The 18479-nt window shown below is 53.8% G+C and overlaps 1 protein-coding gene across 2 annotated transcripts in view; it reads left to right on the forward strand.

Moving 5' to 3' along the window:
• SGTA (small glutamine rich tetratricopeptide repeat co-chaperone alpha) overlaps positions 1-5628 on the forward strand; it is a 17607-nt gene extending 11979 nt beyond the window's left edge. For both annotated transcript variants that reach the window (XM_046638001.1, XM_046638002.1), the window contains exons 7-12: positions 44-182; positions 912-974; positions 2417-2454; positions 2960-3049; positions 3277-3399; positions 4372-5628. In XM_046638001.1, coding sequence (XP_046493957.1) covers positions 44-182; positions 912-974; positions 2417-2454; positions 2960-3049; positions 3277-3391 — 445 coding nt within the window. In that variant the 3' untranslated portion in view covers positions 3392-3399; positions 4372-5628. The remainder of the gene's footprint in view (positions 1-43; positions 183-911; positions 975-2416; positions 2455-2959; positions 3050-3276; positions 3400-4371) is intronic.
• Positions 5629-18479: the final 12851 nt, after the last annotated feature.

Consider the following 18479-nt stretch of genomic DNA (forward strand, 5'->3'; position numbering starts at 1 on the left):
CCCCCCCCCCCCCCCCCCCCCCCCCCCCCCCCCCCCCCCGCAGCCTGGCGCTTTCCAGTCTGAACAAGCACACCGAGGCCGTAGCCTACTACAAAAAGGCCCTGGAGCTGGACCCTGACAACGAGACATACAAGTCGAACCTCAAGATAGCGGAACTGAAGCTGCGAGAGGCGCCCAGCCCCGTGAGTCAGCCCTGGGGATGAGGGTGTGGTGGCGGGGGCGCAGGGCGGCCGGGCATTCGTTGGCTGGAGCACAGCAAGACACACACGTGGAAATGCCAGTCACAAAGGGAGGAGTTTATCTTCACAGATCCCCAGACGCAGGAGGGGGACGGCCCCACAGGGCCGCACGTGGAAGCCGCGGGGTGGGGCAGGGAGGGGGCGTGGACCAGGGCCTGTACTGTGGTTCCCTCGGGAAGGAGCGGTGAGGCACACCCAGGATGGGCTGCTTGGATAATTCCACGGGCTCTGGGGCGTAGGGGCTGCCCGTGGTTGTCCAGCACCCGGTCCTGGGGTGACGGGCAGGGGACAGTGGCCCGAGTGTGAGGGGGTCTGGTCTGCATATGAAAGGTATGCTCCAGGGCCAGCTGTTTACTGTCTCTAGGAGGTGGCCAGCCCTGGCAATGGCCGTCCCTCCAGGGTCGGCGAGGCCCCGGTGTCTAAGCCTCAGAACGTGGAAGACATGGTCAATACACTGCTTTTCCCAAGCGGCCGGCAGCGCCGTGGTTTGTGCCTTTTACAGAGCGCCATTGGGCTGCAGGGCCTGGCTGCCCCAGTTGGCAGAACGTCCGAGCTGGGCGCCTCCTGGATTCCAGATGGGCCCCACATGGGATCTTACCTCTGTTCCTGGGGGCCAGCCGTCGCAGCCCTCGGTCCGGATGCCACTAAACGGTGCTGCTCTCCTCCCCACAGACAGGAGGTGTTGGCAGCTTCGACATCGCGGGCCTGCTGAACAACCCAAGTTTCATGAGCATGGTGAGGGCCCTCCCGTCTCTGCCACCCCACGGCGTCCCTCTCCAACCACCCGGGCCCCGTCTGCCGTGTCGCTGCCTGCTACAGGCCAGGGCTGCCCGACCACAGTATCGGGGCTGGGTCACTCTCTGGGGGGCCGTCCTGGGCACCATTGGGGGTAGGCAGCATCCCTGGTCCCCACCCATTCACTGCCAGGAGCTCCTTCAGTGTGACAACCACAGATGTCCCCAGACGTTGCGCTGTGTTCCCTGGGGGCAGCACTGCCCTGGGTGAGACACCACGCACACACACACATACCACCACCATCCCGCACTCCCCCCCAGTATTGAACACAAAGGGTGAACTGCCTCTCCCGGCCGAGTAACCCAGGAAAACTATGTCTGACTGCCAGCTCGGTTCCCTCGTCACGTGTGGGGACCGTGGTGGCTCTGCAGCTGCACTTGCTTCCTGGGGTTCAGGCGAGACACCAGAGAGATTGGTGCCCCCAGGGCAGAAGTGCCACTTAAGTCCAGAGGCGCTTTTTCTGTGCAGGGACGTCCTTGGACCGCAGGCTCCCCTGCTGTGACCCACAAGGGGTCAGGACTGTCATTCCCGGGTGGTCTCGCTCAGCTGCAGGCCCGCACTGGTGCCTTCAGGGTGCAGGGTCTCAAACTGTCAGGGGGAGAAAAGTCTGGAACCCCCCGGCAGTCAGAAAAACATCCTGACTGCAGCGAGGAGCGCCCCTGGGTAGAGGATGACACACGAGCCCTCCAGAGAGTGTCCTGGCCAGAGGAGGACTCGGCCTGACGCAGTCACTCACTCCTGTGACCTCGTCCGTCCGAGGTGGCAGACTGCTACCCGCCACTGGGTTGACTGGCACACAGCCATGCCCACACACTGTCCGTGGTGTACTGTACTGTCTGTGGCGGCTTTGTCCATGCAACAACAGCAGAGACCAGGGCCCGTAAAGCCGAAAACGTGCTCTCTAGCCTTTAACAGAAAGTTGGCCAGCCCGTGAGCTGCAGCCTGGGGCGCACCCCTTCACTTTCCTGGTCGTCCACCCCTCAGCATAGGTCCCCAGGGCGGCGTCCTCAATGGGGATGTGAAGGCACGGAAGGGTGCAGTGCCACGTGATTTCGCCGTAGAGCAAAGCTGGAGACTCGCTCACTCTCCTGCAGTCGCGGGGGCTGGAAGAAAGACCAGGACGCCCCACAGCCAAGCCGCGGCAGCCGGCGACCACTGGGTGACGTGCTGGACTCGCTTAAAACGAGAGTCCAGAGCGGGACTGGGGGTGAACGTGTGGCTCCCAGAGCGTGTGGGGTGCGGAGGCCAGAAGCAGGGAAGGGCCAGGAAGACCCTGCGCCTGGCGTGCCGGGCCAGGAGAGCCCAGCAGGTTACGGGAGACGTTGTCAACGAACACTGTCTTCAGGGCTTTCTTTTTCTGACAAATCCCTTCTTTTCTCCAGGCGTCCAACCTAATGAACAATCCCCAAGTTCAGCAGCTGTAAGTGACAGCCCTGCCCTGTGGGTCTTCCTGTGGCTAGGTTTCTTTTTTATTGTGCTAAAGTACACATAAAACTTATATTTTAAAGTTTACAAGTCACTGGCGTGAAGTACACTGCCAGCATTGTGCAGCCATCAGTACTATCTAGTTCTAGAATATTCCATCACCCCTAAAGGAGGCCCCGTACTGTAGCAGTCACCCACCCCCCAGCCCCAGACACCCACGAGCCCACTTTCTGTCTGTGGATTTGCCTGTTCTGGACATTTTATGTCAATGGAATCACACTGTGGCCTTTCGTATCATAGACATTGCCCGGTGTTCCCCAGGGGACAGACTTGCCCGGTCAAGAGTCACTGTCCTCAAGCCAGGAAAAAGTGTCCCCGGGAAAGCTGAGGAAGTTCACAGGGGCTGTGGTCAGAGAGGAGGGTGGGCCGTGGGCAGGTTTGGGCCGCGGGGATTGCGGGCTGCGGTTGTGCTGCCGGCGTCATGGGCTCCCTCCTTGCAGCATGTCCGGGATGATTTCTGGCGGCCACAACCCCCTGGGCACTCCGGGCACCAGCCCCTCGCAGAACGACCTGGCCAGCCTCATCCAGGCGTGAGTAGGCAGCTGAGGGGGGCGCACGAGCGGGGCGGGGACGCCCCCACGACAGGGAAGAGGGAGAGGCAAGTGCTGTTGCCTTGGCTCCTCCAGCGAGCGGCCACACCGCCCTCGGGCACGCGTGGGGGCACAGAACGAACGCCCAGGACACATGTCCGCGTGAGCTGCGGGGAGTGGCCAGGGCAGGGGCCTGGCCTCCCCCTGAGCCTGGGCGCCTCCCGCAGGGGCCAGCAGTTCGCTCAGCAGATGCAGCAGCAGAACCCAGAGTTGATAGAACAGCTCCGCAGTCAGATCCGAAGTCGGACCCCCAGTGCCAGCAACGACGACCAGCAGGAATGACCGCCCATGTGAGTGCCCCCCGCACTGGGAGCCCTGAGGGGACGACTCTGAGTCCTCCAGGCCGGGAAGGTCTCCGTGCATCCCCGAGGCTAGGGGGCCTTGTCTCCAGTCCTCAGGCCCCTTCCCAGGTGTTTCCACCCGAATTCTGCTCCTCCCCCTGCTGACCATCTACTGGTGGGCCAGTGGGCTTGTCACTCAGGTGGAGCCATGGACGGACGAGGGTTGAAACCCCCCAGCTCCCTGGAAAGCCTGGTGCCTGAGTGCAGACAGGCGACACCTGTGCAGAAACAATGACGCAGAGTGCGGTGGGAGGGCAGCTGCTGCAGGCGGATGTTCTCCCGGGTTTTGTTGGTTGGTTTGGTTTTTTCTGTGAACAGATGTTACATGTACGTTTGCTTAGAAATACACCCGGGGGTCCCAGGAGGGTCCCCGGCGGCCTTGGCTGGCTCGGTTAGCATCCCAGGGCCTTGGACCTCCATCCTGTCCCCAGTGGACTGTGTGCCCTTGGTGTAGCCTTCCTGCCCCCAGAGAGTTTTTAATTGTGATTTTTTTTTATAGAAAAATTTAAAAGAGAAAAACTTAAGAAAGCAGAAAAAAATAACTTTAATTTCTCCACCCAGAGAAACTAATGTTAGTATTTTGGGGGCTCTTCCTTTTTTATTTTTTTTTGAAGCTTTTTTTTTTCAGTTCATTATCGGTTGCAACCCTTATCCCGAAATTATCCTCACGACATTTTCTCGTCTGCGCCACCAGCACCGCCTGTGATGACGGCCGTGTTCTGTATCTGTGCTAACACGGCGGCCGCCAGCCATGCGGGGGCTGCCGACCCTTTGAAATGTGGCCATGGGGCCACGCACTGGCCTGAAGTTAACTTAGCTTAAGCAGCGGCCCTTGGTCCCCGAGCCTGGGTGCCAGCGTGGGTCCCCGGTCCTGCCAGCGCGCCCGCCCTGCCTGACCGCCTCTGTGTCCTCTCCCTCCAGCCGTCCCAGTACCATCGGGCCCTTCCCGGCCGACTGGAAGCCTTCTGTTTTGCCGTTTTTTCCCGTTGGACTGCCCAGCAGAGAAAAAAGACAAAGAAATTGGACCTGCATGTTAAGATGGATTTTTATTATTTTTAGTTTTTCCCTCCGCCCCGGCCTCCCTTTTTGTACTCTCTCACGCCCCCCGGGCCCTTCTCGAAACAGAGCCAGCCAGCAAGCTGCAAATGCAGACCAGCACCAGTCTCCCTCCTAGCCCCCTGAAACCCAGTCACTAAAGTATTTTCTGGAATATTCCAGTCCTCGCACAGCTCTCCGAGAAGAGGCGAGTTTTATGTCAGTCCACATCGGGGGTACCCGCAGCTCCCGAAGCCACTTTCTGCCGCCCCGCCACCCTCGGTCGGTCTGCAGGGGCCTCCGCAGCCCTGTGAGAAGCGGCTTTCCGAGTGGACCCGGGTGCACTCCGCTCAGACGAGCTCACTGCCAGCCGCGGCCTGGGCACCAGCGTGCGCCCGGCCCTCGGACCGCGGGTTTTGCATGAGGAACTCTTTAGTTGCAGGTTCCTAAAAGACGAGCCCCGTTCCCCTGCGCCCCGTGCGGAGCCGGGAGCGGAACCGGGGCGGCCCGGGGTGCCCAGGAGCGGTTTCTGGGACTTTGCTTCCAATCGAGCGTTTTGATGGACACCTGTCTGATCTCCGATCCTGTTTCCAGTGCGCACGGCCAACAGACCATGAGGAGCGTGATCATGACCTTTCGGCTGGCCCCCGAGCCCATCCCAGCCTGTCTATGTCCTGGCCCACTGCCCCGCCCACAGGTGGTCCTGCCTGCCCGGCGCATCTGGGTCCTTGGCGACCTCTCCTGTCCTGTTCAGGGCTGGGGACCGGCAGGCACCCCTAATGCCATCCACTGTGGCCTGAGGTTGCCACGCAGCCATCAGAGCTGCTCGTAGGGAGGGCAAGCCAGCCCAGGACCACTGTGTGGCCACTGCAGATGTCCCCATAGCCTCTGCCCGGATGGGACAGGAGAGGGCTGGCGCCACTGCAGCAGCGGCAGCGTTGGCTGCATCGGCCGAGGCTCCCAGTGGCCTCCGGCTGTCTGCAAGGTAGACCGAGAACCATGTGTGTCGTAGGTAACTAGTAGGAAGACAGGCCGCTGCCGGCTCCCTGCAGTCCGTCACACGTCCGCGAGACGTGTCCTGACTTGAGTGCTAGCCATGGTGATAAGCGTAACGTGTGGGGAATAAATAGACATCGTGATCTCTGCCCGTCTCTGCGTGACCTCTCGGTTTCACCCCTCACCTCCCTGCCCAGAGCCTCCACACCACCCAGGCACACGCTAGGCGGAAATCACTGATGCCACGCGACCGTAAGCACTTCCTGGGCCAGGGGTCACAGATGGTTCCGGAAACATTTGGGCTCATTCTCTATTCCTGCCTTCCCTCACGTTTGTCTGCAGTCACTTCCCCCACCCCAGTGTAAAGGATGAGCCCAGGGTTCGGCCTGGACCCTAGGTTCTGGGGCAGAGCAGTAAGGTCAGTCTGTGTTGCTTTTCTAGTATGTTCTGACAGCAGATAAACTGCCCATTCTGTAACCCAAATCAAGTAACCACTCTGGGGGAGAGGTGGTCCCAGGCAGCAAGAAGCCAGAGAACTTTCCAGGCTCATCTAGGCCCCCGCCCTCTGGTGCTGGGTGGGGTCTTGTGGCGTAGAGAACATTCTGTAAATGTTAGATAAACTACGTTGACGCCCAGTCCCCGTTCACAGCCCGCCATGTGGCACCTTCATGCCCGGTTCACAGGCAGAGGTGCCGAACTTGGTCACCCAGCCTGTGGGCAGCAGACCTGGGGCAGCCGGCCCTCAACACAGCCGGAGCCCAACAGGCTGGCTGGAGACCCCACCCCTGCGTGAGGGTGAAAGATGAAGGAACGAAGTTTCCGGTTCTGCAGTTTACTCCCTAGCGCCCGCAAATGACAGGATACGGACAGGGAGTCAGCGGTCCCTGGGAGCCCGCCTTCCAGTAAGGACGAGATGAGGGAGGTGGAGAGCGCGGCCAGCGCGGGTCTTACAGGGTGGATGGGGTTCCCCGGGGCCATCCTGCCCCCAGGGCACACTGGGGAGCGTCTGTTACTGTCGCACTGAGGTTGCTCCTGGCATTGAGTGGGTGGGGGCCAGGGATGCTGCTCGACCCCCCACAGCACCCAGGATGGCCCCCCAGAGTGACCTGGCCCCAATGTCACAGTGCCAAGGGGGAGACCCCCTCTGCGGGCATCCCGGGCAGAAGAGTCCAAGCAAAGGCCAGGAGTTGAGGGCCTGCTGGGCAATTGAGCAGGAGTCACAGCCCACGAGCCATCCCAAGGTGGCGGCGCAGGAGATCAGCGTGGCCCCGCATCCCGTCTTGGGAAGTGTGTGCTGAGACCGGCTGGAGGACAGACGTGTGAGGCGACAGCCCAGGCCACACAGCCCGCGAGGGTAACCCAGTGGTGCTCGCTCCTGAGCGTGTCGTGGGCTCCTGTTGCTCCGGGCACCAGGGATCTCCGGTCAGATGAGACCGCTCGAGCCTGGGGCTCTGTGCCAGAGGGTGGAGTTGGGGCACAGCCGCAGAGACGGCCTCAGGAGGAGTTCTGTCCCATGCACCGAGTTTCTCCAAGGACCGAGAAGGGCGTGGGGGGCCAGGTAGCCTTCTCCAGAGAAACAGAGCCAGCAGGATGCGTGTATCGAGAGAGAGGCACGCTAAGGATCTGGCCCACGTGACTGGAGGCTGACAGGTCCCCACACCTGCAGTCAGCCAGCTGGAGAGGTGATGTTAGTTACAGTTCAAAGGCCAGGAGGCTCAAGATCCGGGAGGAGCTGTTTCAGTTCAAGTCCAAAGGCAGGAAAAGACCGACATTCTCGCTCAGCAGGCAGGAGTGCCCTCTGACTCAGCCTCTCTGCTCTATTCAGACCTTCAACTGATTGGATGAGGCCCACCCAAATTGGGAAGCACAGTCTGCTTTACTCCCTGTAACATTCAAATCCAGAAACATTCTCAGACACACCCAGATCTCAGGACTTTCCATGGCTAAAGAGACTTGCGGATGGGTTAAGTCAAGGCCCCTGGGATGGGGGTGACCCTGGATTCCCGGGGCCCAGGGTCATCCCAGGGTCCTGAGCAGAGGGAGGCGGGAGGGTCAGAGGCCGAGATGGAGACGCTGCGCTGCTGGCCGTGCGGACGGAGGAAGGGGCCCCGAGCCCAGGACGCGACGCCTCTGGAAGCTGGAGGAGGCAGGACACGCTCCTCCCCTGGGGCCTCTGGGGGGACCCGCCCTGCCCGCCCCTGGGATTTAGCCAAAGGGAGGCCCATTTCAAACTTCTGACCCCAGAACTGTCAGACAGTGAATCTGTCGTGATCCACTAAATTGACGGCAGTTTGTTAAGCAGCCACGGGAAATGAACCCGCGTGCGTACGAAGCGCGCATTCTGACGTGGCCGTAGTCCCCTCCAAGACGCTGACAGCAGTTGACATTCCTCATCTACAGTTTCCATTTCCACTCCTAACGGGAGAACGCGTATGTGGCTGAAAACCTCGTAAAGGTCAGTTGTGGCTGAGAAGATGGAGGGAGAAGCCCGAGCCGCCGTCTTTCATTTTCTGAAACTCCCTCTTCAGGTCCCCTTGGAGCCTCCGAATCAGGCGGTGTGTGCCTTTCCCGCGGCTGCTGTAGTGTTCCAGCACGTGCCGTGGCTTTTAACACCACACACCGTGTGTCCCACGGTTCTGGAGGCCACAAGTCAGACGTGCGTCTCACTGGGCTGCAGTCACAGTCGGCAGGGCTGGTTCCAGCTGGAGGCCCGAGGGGAGAATCCATTCCTTGCCTTTTCCACTTTCCGGAAGCCACCACGTATCGTGTAGGCAGAAAGGGACGTCAGGACCTGCACTCGGCTCCCAGCCGGCCACTGGGCGCTAGAAACATCTTTGGCCCTTCAGCAGGGCGCCGAAACCCTACCCACCTGCGGCTGTGGCTTTCAGTGCAGTTAGATTTCCAGCCTCCAGCCACCTTGAACAGCTGTGACCTGCACAGATTACTTTGCTGTTTCCCTTCCCTGTTGGACGATGGCCAGTTGGAAAGAAGGACCATCAAGGAGAGAGGAACCGTCCCCAGAGCTGCTGGCGGCTGCAAGAGCTTCCTGCTGCCCTCACGCACCACGTTGCTCCAGGTGCCAAGCGCAGGCCAGCAGCGTGGGCACTGCCCGGAGCTGGTCAGGGCAGCAGGATCCCCCGGGCGGCCCTGAGGTCCCGTCCTGCGTTTACACAAACTCTCTCAGTGATTTCTATGCACATTAAGCTTTGAGAACCCCCGAATTAACGCAGTAAACTGGCATATACGTAGCTCCAGCTACTTGTGTAAGGACACGATTCAGTATTTTTAAATTGAGGTAATTCGCACCTTAAAACATAAAACCCACCCTTTGAAACTGTTCATTCAGTGTTTTCAGTACATTCACAGTGTTGTGCAACCATCACCACTAATTCCAGAACATTCCATCACCCCAGAAGAAGCCCCGTCCCCAACAGCACTCACTCCCCACCCCCTCCCCAGCCCCTGGCACCCATGAGCCTGCTCTCTGTCTGTGGATCTCCCTGTTCTGGACGTTTCACGTCCATGGGGTCACACGCCGTGTGTCCTTCTGTGTCTGCTTCTCTCCCTGAGCGTCGTGTGTTCCAGGTCGGTCCACGTGCAGCTGTGTCAGGGCCTCGCTCCTTTTCAAGGCTGAATAATATAGGAAGTGGGTCTTAACCCTAGCCAAACATTGAGTCATCTGGGAAACTCAACGACTATTCATAAGAATGAAGTGTTTTATAGAGAATATTGCAACTGGCAGGGACATCAAATAGCCATGTCTTCCTCATGAAAGTGACCATTTATTGCACACCTTCTGTGTGCCAGGCGTGTTGGTACCTTTTCTCCCATTCTTCAGAGTAATAAGCGTTCTATCCTGAATCCAGAGGCCCAGGTGGAGAGCTTGTCACGTACCTGGCTCTGGACAGCTTTCTGATATGCCCGCCTTCACATCCGATCCCACTAAAGGGACTGTGTTAGTTATGTTCCACTGCGTAGCAAATCACCATAACCTCAGTGGCTTAAAACAACCCACATTGATAACTTCCCAGTTTCTGTGGGTCTGAAATCTGCATGCGGCTCAGCCGGGTCTTCTGCTCAGGTCTCACTAGCCTGCTATCAAGGTGCCAGCCGCAGCTGCATTCTCATCTGAGGCCCGACTGGGGAAGGCTCCGCTTCAGAGCTCACCTAGGTCATGGCAGAGTTCCATTCTTACGGTTGTAGGATTGGGGGCCCCCGCTTCCTTCTGACAATTGGCAGAGGCTGCCCTCCCTCCACTCCTATAAGCAGCCTGCAGCTCCTTGCTGCCCAGGCCACTTCTATTCATTTCCTGGGGCTGCTGTAACAAATCACTACAAATTCGGTGGCTTAAAAAAACATACATTTATCCTCTCATCATTCTGGAAGCTGGAAGTGTGAAATCAGTTTCTGTGGCCCCAAATCAAGGTGCTGCAAGGCCATGCTCCCTTCCAGAGGTCCTAGGGGTGAATCCATCCTTTGCCTAGTCCCGCATCTGGTGGTGCCAGCACCCCTTGGCTTGTGGCCGCATCACTCTGGTCTCTGCCTCCGTCTTCACATGGCCTTCTCGCTTTCTGTGTCAAATCTCCCTCTGCCTCCTTCTTCTAAAGACCCTCATAATGAGACTGGGCTCACCCAGGTAATCCAGGCTCATCTGCCATCTCAGGATCCTTAGTGGCATCTTCAAAGTCCGTTTGGCCACACAAGGTGACATATCTGCAGGTTCTGGAGATTAGGACGTGGACATCTCTGGGGTCATTATTTAGCTGTCTCTCCACGACTCCCAACACGGCCACTTCATCAAAGCCTGCAGCGGTGAGGGAGTCTCAGGAGGGAGTTGCTCCCGCGACAGAATCTTCTGTAACATCATGAAATCGTGGGAGCGGCCTTCATCACCTTTGCCTGACCCTGTTGGTTAGAAGTGAGTCACACGGCCCGCCCACACCCAACAGGAGGAGATTATGCAGACGGTGACCACCCGGAGGTGGGGGTCCTTGGGGGTGCCTTAGACCTTGTCTGCCACAGGCTTGAGCTTAGCCAAATCCTCCAGCCATCTGTCCCTGCCATCAGCCGGAAGGGACCTGATCGCCAGGCTTACAGCCTCCACGAAGAGGGCCGTGGCACGTTCAACGGTCCGAGATGGAGGAGCAGTTGTCAATCATCAGGTCTGGCAGGGATCTTGGCATCTTCGGTCTCACTCTCCATGTGGGTCCCAACTTCCATCAATTGCTTCTAGCAGGAATTCTTCAGAACGATGAGAGAAACTCCGGCATCATTCTAAGGTTTTACAAACCTTCTAGAAAGTGCTTTTGGCAAAATCTCAATGCCTCATGGTGCCAGTTAAGCCTGTTTCCTTCTCGTCTGCGATTAGCAAGGATGGACTGGTGGCCCCAGCTCAGAGGAGAGGATTAAGTGGTCCCCACCTGGGCTGCCCGTTGAAATCATCCGAGGACCTTTAACTCTGATACCTGTGTCCCACCTCCACAGACTCTGATAATTCATCTAGGGGGGTAATCATCAGCAGGGGTGATCCTGCCCCCAGGGGACACTGGGTGATGTCTGGGGACATTTGTGGGTGTCACGACTGAGGGGCGCTCCTTGCATCAAGTGGGTGGGGACCAGGGATGCTGCTCAACACTCTGCAGGGTTCGAGAACTCCTGTCCAGTCTCTGAGCTCTCCTGGATTTATTTAGCTGGCTCCTATTGGTTCTGCTTTTTAAACCAGCAGCTCAGGTGAGCGTGACGCACCTGTTGGGAGAACCCCACTTCTGGTGGACACGTGACTATGGGCCATACATTACAGAACCATCTTTGTGTGCCTGTTAGATCTTCCAAGATGATCTCCATTGCTCTCCTCCCATCCTGTGTGTCCATCACTGGGAGACCCTGTGGCATGTCTTCCAAATTTCCCCTAAACCCAGCCTAAGTGTTCAGGAGAGATCCAGAAACTTTCTGGCTTGGCACCACTAGCAGAGTGGGGAAGAAGAAAAAAACAGGAGTAGCTGTCAACATCTCACCCCAGAAGCTGGTGACTTCTCTGTGTGCCTTGATGAGAAGTGTGTCATGGATAATTACTGCTCGATCCCACACAAGTCAGAAATAGGATATTTCTGAATATTCCTGTCAGAGGTGCACTGAGCAAAAAAAAAACAGCAATTAAACATGGATTTAGCATAAGTCGTGACTTGGAAAAACTTCCAGAAGGAGGATGAACCTTGAGATGTACGGCAGCTGCTGCCTCCGTAGACACGGTTAGGAAGACTCTGTTCTCTCCGTCCGCACACCCTTGGCATATCTTCCCTGGGGCTAGACCCCAAACCCCACCAGATTAAGACCAGGAAGCAACAAGGAAAAAAGAAAGTGTGTCTCTGTCACAGAAGCAGGGCTCTCAACTGGGGGCAGTTCTGCCCCCGGGGGACCCTAGGCCACATTGTGTGGGGTCCTCACTACTGGGGGTGCTTCTGGCTTCGAGTGGGTGGGCCAGGTGCTCAACTCCCCACAGCGCCCAGGACGGCCCCGAACGTCAGTAGTGCTGAGGGGCACAGACCCTACCCTGCAGTGTTACCAGCACACCGTCGACTCTAGATAAACGTGCCACATGAGCGAATGTCCCAAACCCTTTTGCCACCAGCAAAACTAATCTTTGCAGCAAAGATTTCAGCCCAATATGGGGAACTTGAAAACCCCAGACTGAATCGGCTTCCCCACTCCACACCCCCTCCGCCCGATCTTGCAGAATCCATTATTTCAAAGTTGGAGCAGAGACCAAGGGCTCCGGCGGAGCCCTCGGAGATGAGAAGCTGTGGCCGCCAGGTGGCGCACCAGCGCCGGGGCCTCCTCGACGCTGCCGCCTTCATCCCTGGGGCCTGCGCGCAGCATCAGGACCAGGAAGAACCGCATCTAATCCTGAAAGCGCCTGGGCTCGAGCGTAGAAACGGCCTGGTCCTGCAGATTGGCGTTGTGCTTTCTGAGCTGGTTCTCCTTTCGGAATGAGAAACCCTTCCGACCGGAGACGTCTTGCTAGGCACAGGGCTGCGATGGGGCCAACGTCCCGAGTTGCCTGATTCGATACAGGGGCAAAGAAAATGAATTGCTCCGGTGGTGAGGTTGGAGGGTGCAACCTACAGATTCTGCTCAGCGCATGGCTGTTCCCAGTTCTCTGCAAGCTCATGTAGACTCGGAGAGTCCATTCTTTATTCTCTCTCTCTCTCATTATTGTGCTGCTTAGGCTTTTTATCAAAGGGTAACATACATGCACGAAAGGACGCAGATTGTAAGCAAACAGCTCGATGAATTTTCACAAAAGGAGTGCCCATGTCATTGGCGCCCAGACCAAGAACAAAACCCGACCAGCCCCTGTCATGCCCCCTCCGCTCATTACCACCCAATGGCCAACACTGGAATCTACCCGAGTGAACGAGCACGGAGCACGATGGGAGTTCGGGGGTGGAAAGGGGCAGGAGGGAATTTGGGGGTGAGGGGCAGGTTATGTTCGCTATCTTGATCGTGAGGAGGGTTTCACCGGTATCTACGTACGTCAAAACCTGTCAAATTGTATACTTTAAATATCTGTAGCTACTGCATGTCGATTAAACCTCAATAAAGCTGTTAAAATGATTTTATTTCATATTTCCATGACAACCTGTATGGATCAAGCGTGTTTTCTTGTATTTATTCACCTCTTGTGTTTGTTCTCCTATGAGCTGTCATTCATCTGCCTTCCCATTTTTATTTTAGGACGCCTGTTCTCTACCAACGGCTCCGTCTCATCTGTTATCAACATTTCCTCCCCATCTGTCCCTTGTCCCTTAAGCCCATTCATAGTGCCTTTCACTATGGGAGATTTCTGAAATAGTCAATGCAGTCAAATTTGTTGGTATTTTTTCTCTCATACGCCGAAAATATCTGCTTATACATAGGTCTTGGCGTCTAGGAGGCTTTCAAAAATATGTCTCGAATGAATAAAAGCCCAACGCTTATGCAACTGTTTCTCATCCTCTAAATAATCATGAATAAATATGGCACATTATGAATTCTCCTATAGGACTACAGGAGGGAGTCATCCTGTGGGCATTTACCTGTCGTGCCGTTATTACAAGTGATCTTTTTTGCCGTTGTTGTGAATTACGGAAACCTGAAAAAGAGTAAGTCACTTTGAGTCTAATAATAAAAATGGCTACCGCATATTTTTTGCTTCTAATGAAGTGGGCGGGCAGTGGCATTAAATGTTAAGAACTCCCCGACGTCCCATGCTTGACCTCTGCGAAACCAAACTCAGTCTTTCGACGCCTCCAATATCTGTGCCTCCTCCAGCCTTTCCTGTTTTAGAGAACGACACCCGCACCCATCTAATTGCTCAAACCAGAAAACTAGAAGTCATCCAGACACCTCCCACTCCAGCAACCCACACGGACAAACCAGTGCCAGGCCCTGTCAGTCCGTGCTCCGAGATACTTCTCACAATCACCCACTGCCCTTGATCACCCCTTGTCTAAACCTGCATCAAGTCCTGCACAAACGACTGTGAACTGGTCTCCCAGCTTCCACTCTGGCTCGCTATAATTCAGCCTTTCTTTGCACAGGAGTCAGAATAACCTTAAAACATAACTTATATCACAACCCTCACCTGCTTAAAACCCTTTGTGAATTATTGCAATTTTGGTAGAATCCAAATTCCTTGACACAGGCTATAGGATTGTCCCTGATCTCTCACCTCCCACATTGCTCGCTAACGTTCAGCCAGCCTGGCTTTCCAGTTCCTCAGATATGGCAAGCTCTTTCTCCCCTTTGTATCAACCATCCTTTCTGCTGCCCCCACTTCTCATCACACTTTACTTAGCTGATTCCCGTAGAACTCTCTTTCCCTTTTTTCTTCATGGCACTTACTGCAACCTATAGCTTCTCCTTTGAGGATGTGTATTCGTTATCTTTGACTGCATAACAAATTACCCCAAAGCTTAGCGGCTTGCAGCACAACATTATTATGTCAAAGTTTCTGCGGGTCAGGAATCCAGGTGCACTTGGCTGGGTCCTTAGATTCAGGGTCTTTCAAACGCTGCAATGACGGTGTCCCCTGGCATCAGTTATCTGAAGGCCCGACGGGGGCAGGATCCCTTCCAAGATCACTCATGTGGTTGTTGGCAGGATTCAGTTCCTCACGGGCTTTTGTACCGAAGGTCTCAGTCTCTTGCTGACGTTGGCTGGAGGTCACTCTCAGTTCCCTGCCACGTGGACCTCTCCAGCATGGCAGCTTGCATCATCAAAGTGTGCAAGTTGAAAAGGCAATAGAGAGAGTCATGCAAGCAAGACAGAAGTCACGGTCTTTTGTAACCTAATCACGGAAATGACATCCCATCAGCTTGCAATATTCTATCTGTTAGAATCAAGTCACCAGGTCCAGCCCACGCTCAAGGAGAGAGAATTACACAAGGTCATGAGTACTCAGATGTGGGGACCATTTGGAACCATCTGAGAAGTCTGCCTACTGCGTACGTTATTATTTCATGAATACTCATCTCCCTCATTAGACTGTAAACTGTGAGGGCGTGGGCTTTGGTTTTTTGCTCCATTTTCTTAGAAACATTCTTAAATTGTGGTGAAATATACATAACATTAAATTTACCATCTTACCCATTTTAAGTGCACAGCTCAGTGGCATGAAGCACCTTCACACTGTTGTGCAACCACCCCCACCATCCATCTCCAGAACTTTCTCATCTTCCCAAACTAAAGCTCTGTCCCCATGAAACACCCACTCCCATCCCTCCCCCGGCCCCTGGCACCTGCCATTCTACTTTCTGTCCCTATGAATTTGATCCCTCTAGGTTCCTCATATGTGCATGATTCCATGATATTTGTCCTCTTGTGACTGGCTTATTTCACTGAGCGTAATGTCTTCAAGGTTCATCCAAACTGCAGCAGTCTTTACTTTATTCTCAGCATCTCTCCCCACGCCTGGCTCATGGGAGGCTGACAATAAGAGTTTAATTAATAAATGAATACAATCTTCTCCTTCATAAATCTGACTGCTTTTATGGGGAAGTGGAGCAAGCTTTTTTTTTTTTTTTTCCAATGTTCCTTTCTCCCATCTTAGAAATATCAATAGTTGGGCCAGGCCTTGTGGCATAGTGGTTAAGTTCACATGCTCCACTTTGGCGGCCCAGGCTTTCACTGGTTCAGATCCTGGGCACAGACATGGCACCGCTCATCATGCTGAGGTGGCGTCTCACACAGCACAACCAGAAGGACCTACAACTAGAATATACAACTATGTACTGGGGGGCTTTGGGGAGAAGAAGAAGAAAAAATAAAATTTTTTTAAAGATTTTACTTTTCCTTTTTCTCCCAAAGCCCCCCATGTACATAGTTGTGTCTTTTCAGTGGTGGGTCTTTCCAGCTGTGGCATGTGGGACGCCGCTCCAGCATGGCTTGATGAGCAGTGCCATGTCTGCGCCCAGGATTCGAACTGGCGAAACCCTGGGCCGCTGAAGCCGAGCCCGCAAACTTAACCACTCGGCCACAGGGCCGGCCCCTAAATCTTTTTTAAAAAAGAAGATTGGCAACAGATGTTAGCTCAGGTGCCAATCTTTAAAAATATGTATATATATATATATGTCAATAGTCAGTTTTCAGTGTGCATCTTACTTGAACTATTGGCAGCCTTGAGACAATAACCAAATGATCCTGTTAAAATATGCTAGACCCGATGGAAAGACATTCCTTGCACATGGATTGGAAGAATAAACATAGTTAAAATGTCCATACTACCTAAAGCAATATACAGATTCAATGCTATCCCAATCAGAATCCCCAGAACATTCTTCACAGAAATTGAACAAACAATCCTAAAATTCATATGGGGGAACAAAAGACCACGAATTGCTAAAGCAATCTTGAGCAAGAAAAACAAAGCCGGCGGAATCACAATCCCCGATTTCAAAACATACTACAAAGCTACAGTGATCAAAACAGCATGGTACTGGTACAAAAACAGGTCCACAGATCAATGGAACAGAATTGAAAGCCCAGAGATAAAACCACACATCTATGGACAGCTAATCTTCGACAAAGGAGCAGAGGGCCTACAATGGAGAAAAGAAAGTCTCTTCAACAAATGGTGCTGGGAAAACTGGACAGCCACATGCAAAAGATTGAAAATCGACCATTCTTTTTCACCACACACCAAAATAAACTCAAAATGGATCAAAGACCTAAAGATTAGGCCTGAGACAATAAGTCTTTTGGAAGAGAATATAGGCAGTACACTCTTTGACATCAGTTTCAAAAGAATCTTTTCGGACACTGTAACTCCTCAGTTGAGGGAAACAATAGAAAGAATAAACAAATGGGACTTCATCAGACTAAAGAGCTTCTTCAAGGCAAGGGAAAACAGAATTGAAACAAAAAAACAGCTCACTAATTGGGAAAAAATATTTACAAGCCACTTATCCGACAAAGGGTTAATCTCCATAATATACAAAGAACTCACACTGCTTAACAACAAAAAAACAAACAACCCGATCAAAAAATGGGCAGAGGACATGAACAGACATTTCTCAAAAGAAGATATGAATATGGCCAATAGACACATGAAAAGATGTTCATCATCGCTAATCATCAGGGAAATGCAAATCAAAACTACACTAAGATATCACCTTACCCCCGTTAGATTGGCAAAAACATCCAAAACCAAGAACGACAAATGTTGGAGAGGTTGTGGAGAAAGAGGAACCCTCATACACTGTTGGTGGGAATGCAAACTGGTACAGCCACTATGGAAAACAGTATGGAGATTTCTCAAAAAGTTAAAAATAGAAATACCCTATGACCCAGCCATCCCATTACTGGGTATCTATCCTAAGAACCTGATATCAGATATCTCAAGAGTCCGTTGCACCCCTATGTTCATCGCAGCATTATTTACAATAGCCAAGACGTGGAACCAGCCTACATGCCCAGAAACTGATGATTGGATAAAGAAGATGTGGTATATATACACAATGGAATACTACTCAGCCATAAAAAAAGACGAAATTGGCCCATTCACAACAATGTGGATGGACCTCGAGGGCATTATGTTAAGCGAAATAAGTCAGTCAGAGAAAGACGAACTCTATATGACTCCACTCATAGGTGGAAATTAGTATATTGAGAAGGAGATCCGATCGGGGGTTACCAGGGAAAAGGGGGGGGTGGGGGGAGGGTACGGAGGGGGAAGAGGTGTACCCACAACATGACTAACAAAAATGTACAACTGAAATTTCACAAGCTTGTAATCCATCATAACATTAATAAAAAAAAAAAAAATATGCTAGACCTGTTAACATCTCTGATCCAGACTCAGCAATGGGTCTCCATTCCCTTAAAGTCCTTTCAAGGCCCTTAATGATCTACCTCCAAATACACTTCCCGCCTCACCGTGTGTTGGCCACACTAGCATTCTTGCACACTCCTGCCTCGGGCCGGGGCCTTCGCACCCTCAGTTGCTTCTGCGTGGAGCTCTCTGCTTCCATCTATCGGCTTGACCAACTTCTCCACGTTATAGTCTTTGCCCAAATATCTCTTTCTCTATGAGGTCTATTCGAGCATCTTATTTAAAATAGCAACCCCCCACCCAGCACTCCTGATAGCCCCTACGGGACTCTATGATTCCAGAGCACTTGTCGCCTTCTGACATAATCCCATCACTTATTATGTTTATCGACTATTTTCCGTGTCTTCTCCTAGAACGTCCAAAAGGGAGGAGATCTTTGATTCGCTCACAGATGTTGTCCTAGAAAACGTCCTGGCACATAGTAGGCAGGGATGCTGAACCAATGAATCTGCTTCTGAAGCCGACGGACAGGGCATCAGCAGCGAGGACGCTCCCAGGTCGGGCTGCCGGAGGAGCTTGATTCCCGTCCGTGGCCAAGCCGGGATGCCAGCGGGATTCAGCACCAGGGGCCCCTGGACAGCTCTGGGAAGCCCAACCCTTCCGGAATCCTTCCTCTAAGGTCGGAGTT

The sequence above is a fragment of the Equus quagga genome, chromosome 14, assembly GCF_021613505.1.
Source record: "Equus quagga isolate Etosha38 chromosome 14, UCLA_HA_Equagga_1.0, whole genome shotgun sequence".
In the NCBI taxonomy this organism is placed as follows: domain Eukaryota; kingdom Metazoa; phylum Chordata; class Mammalia; order Perissodactyla; family Equidae; genus Equus; species Equus quagga.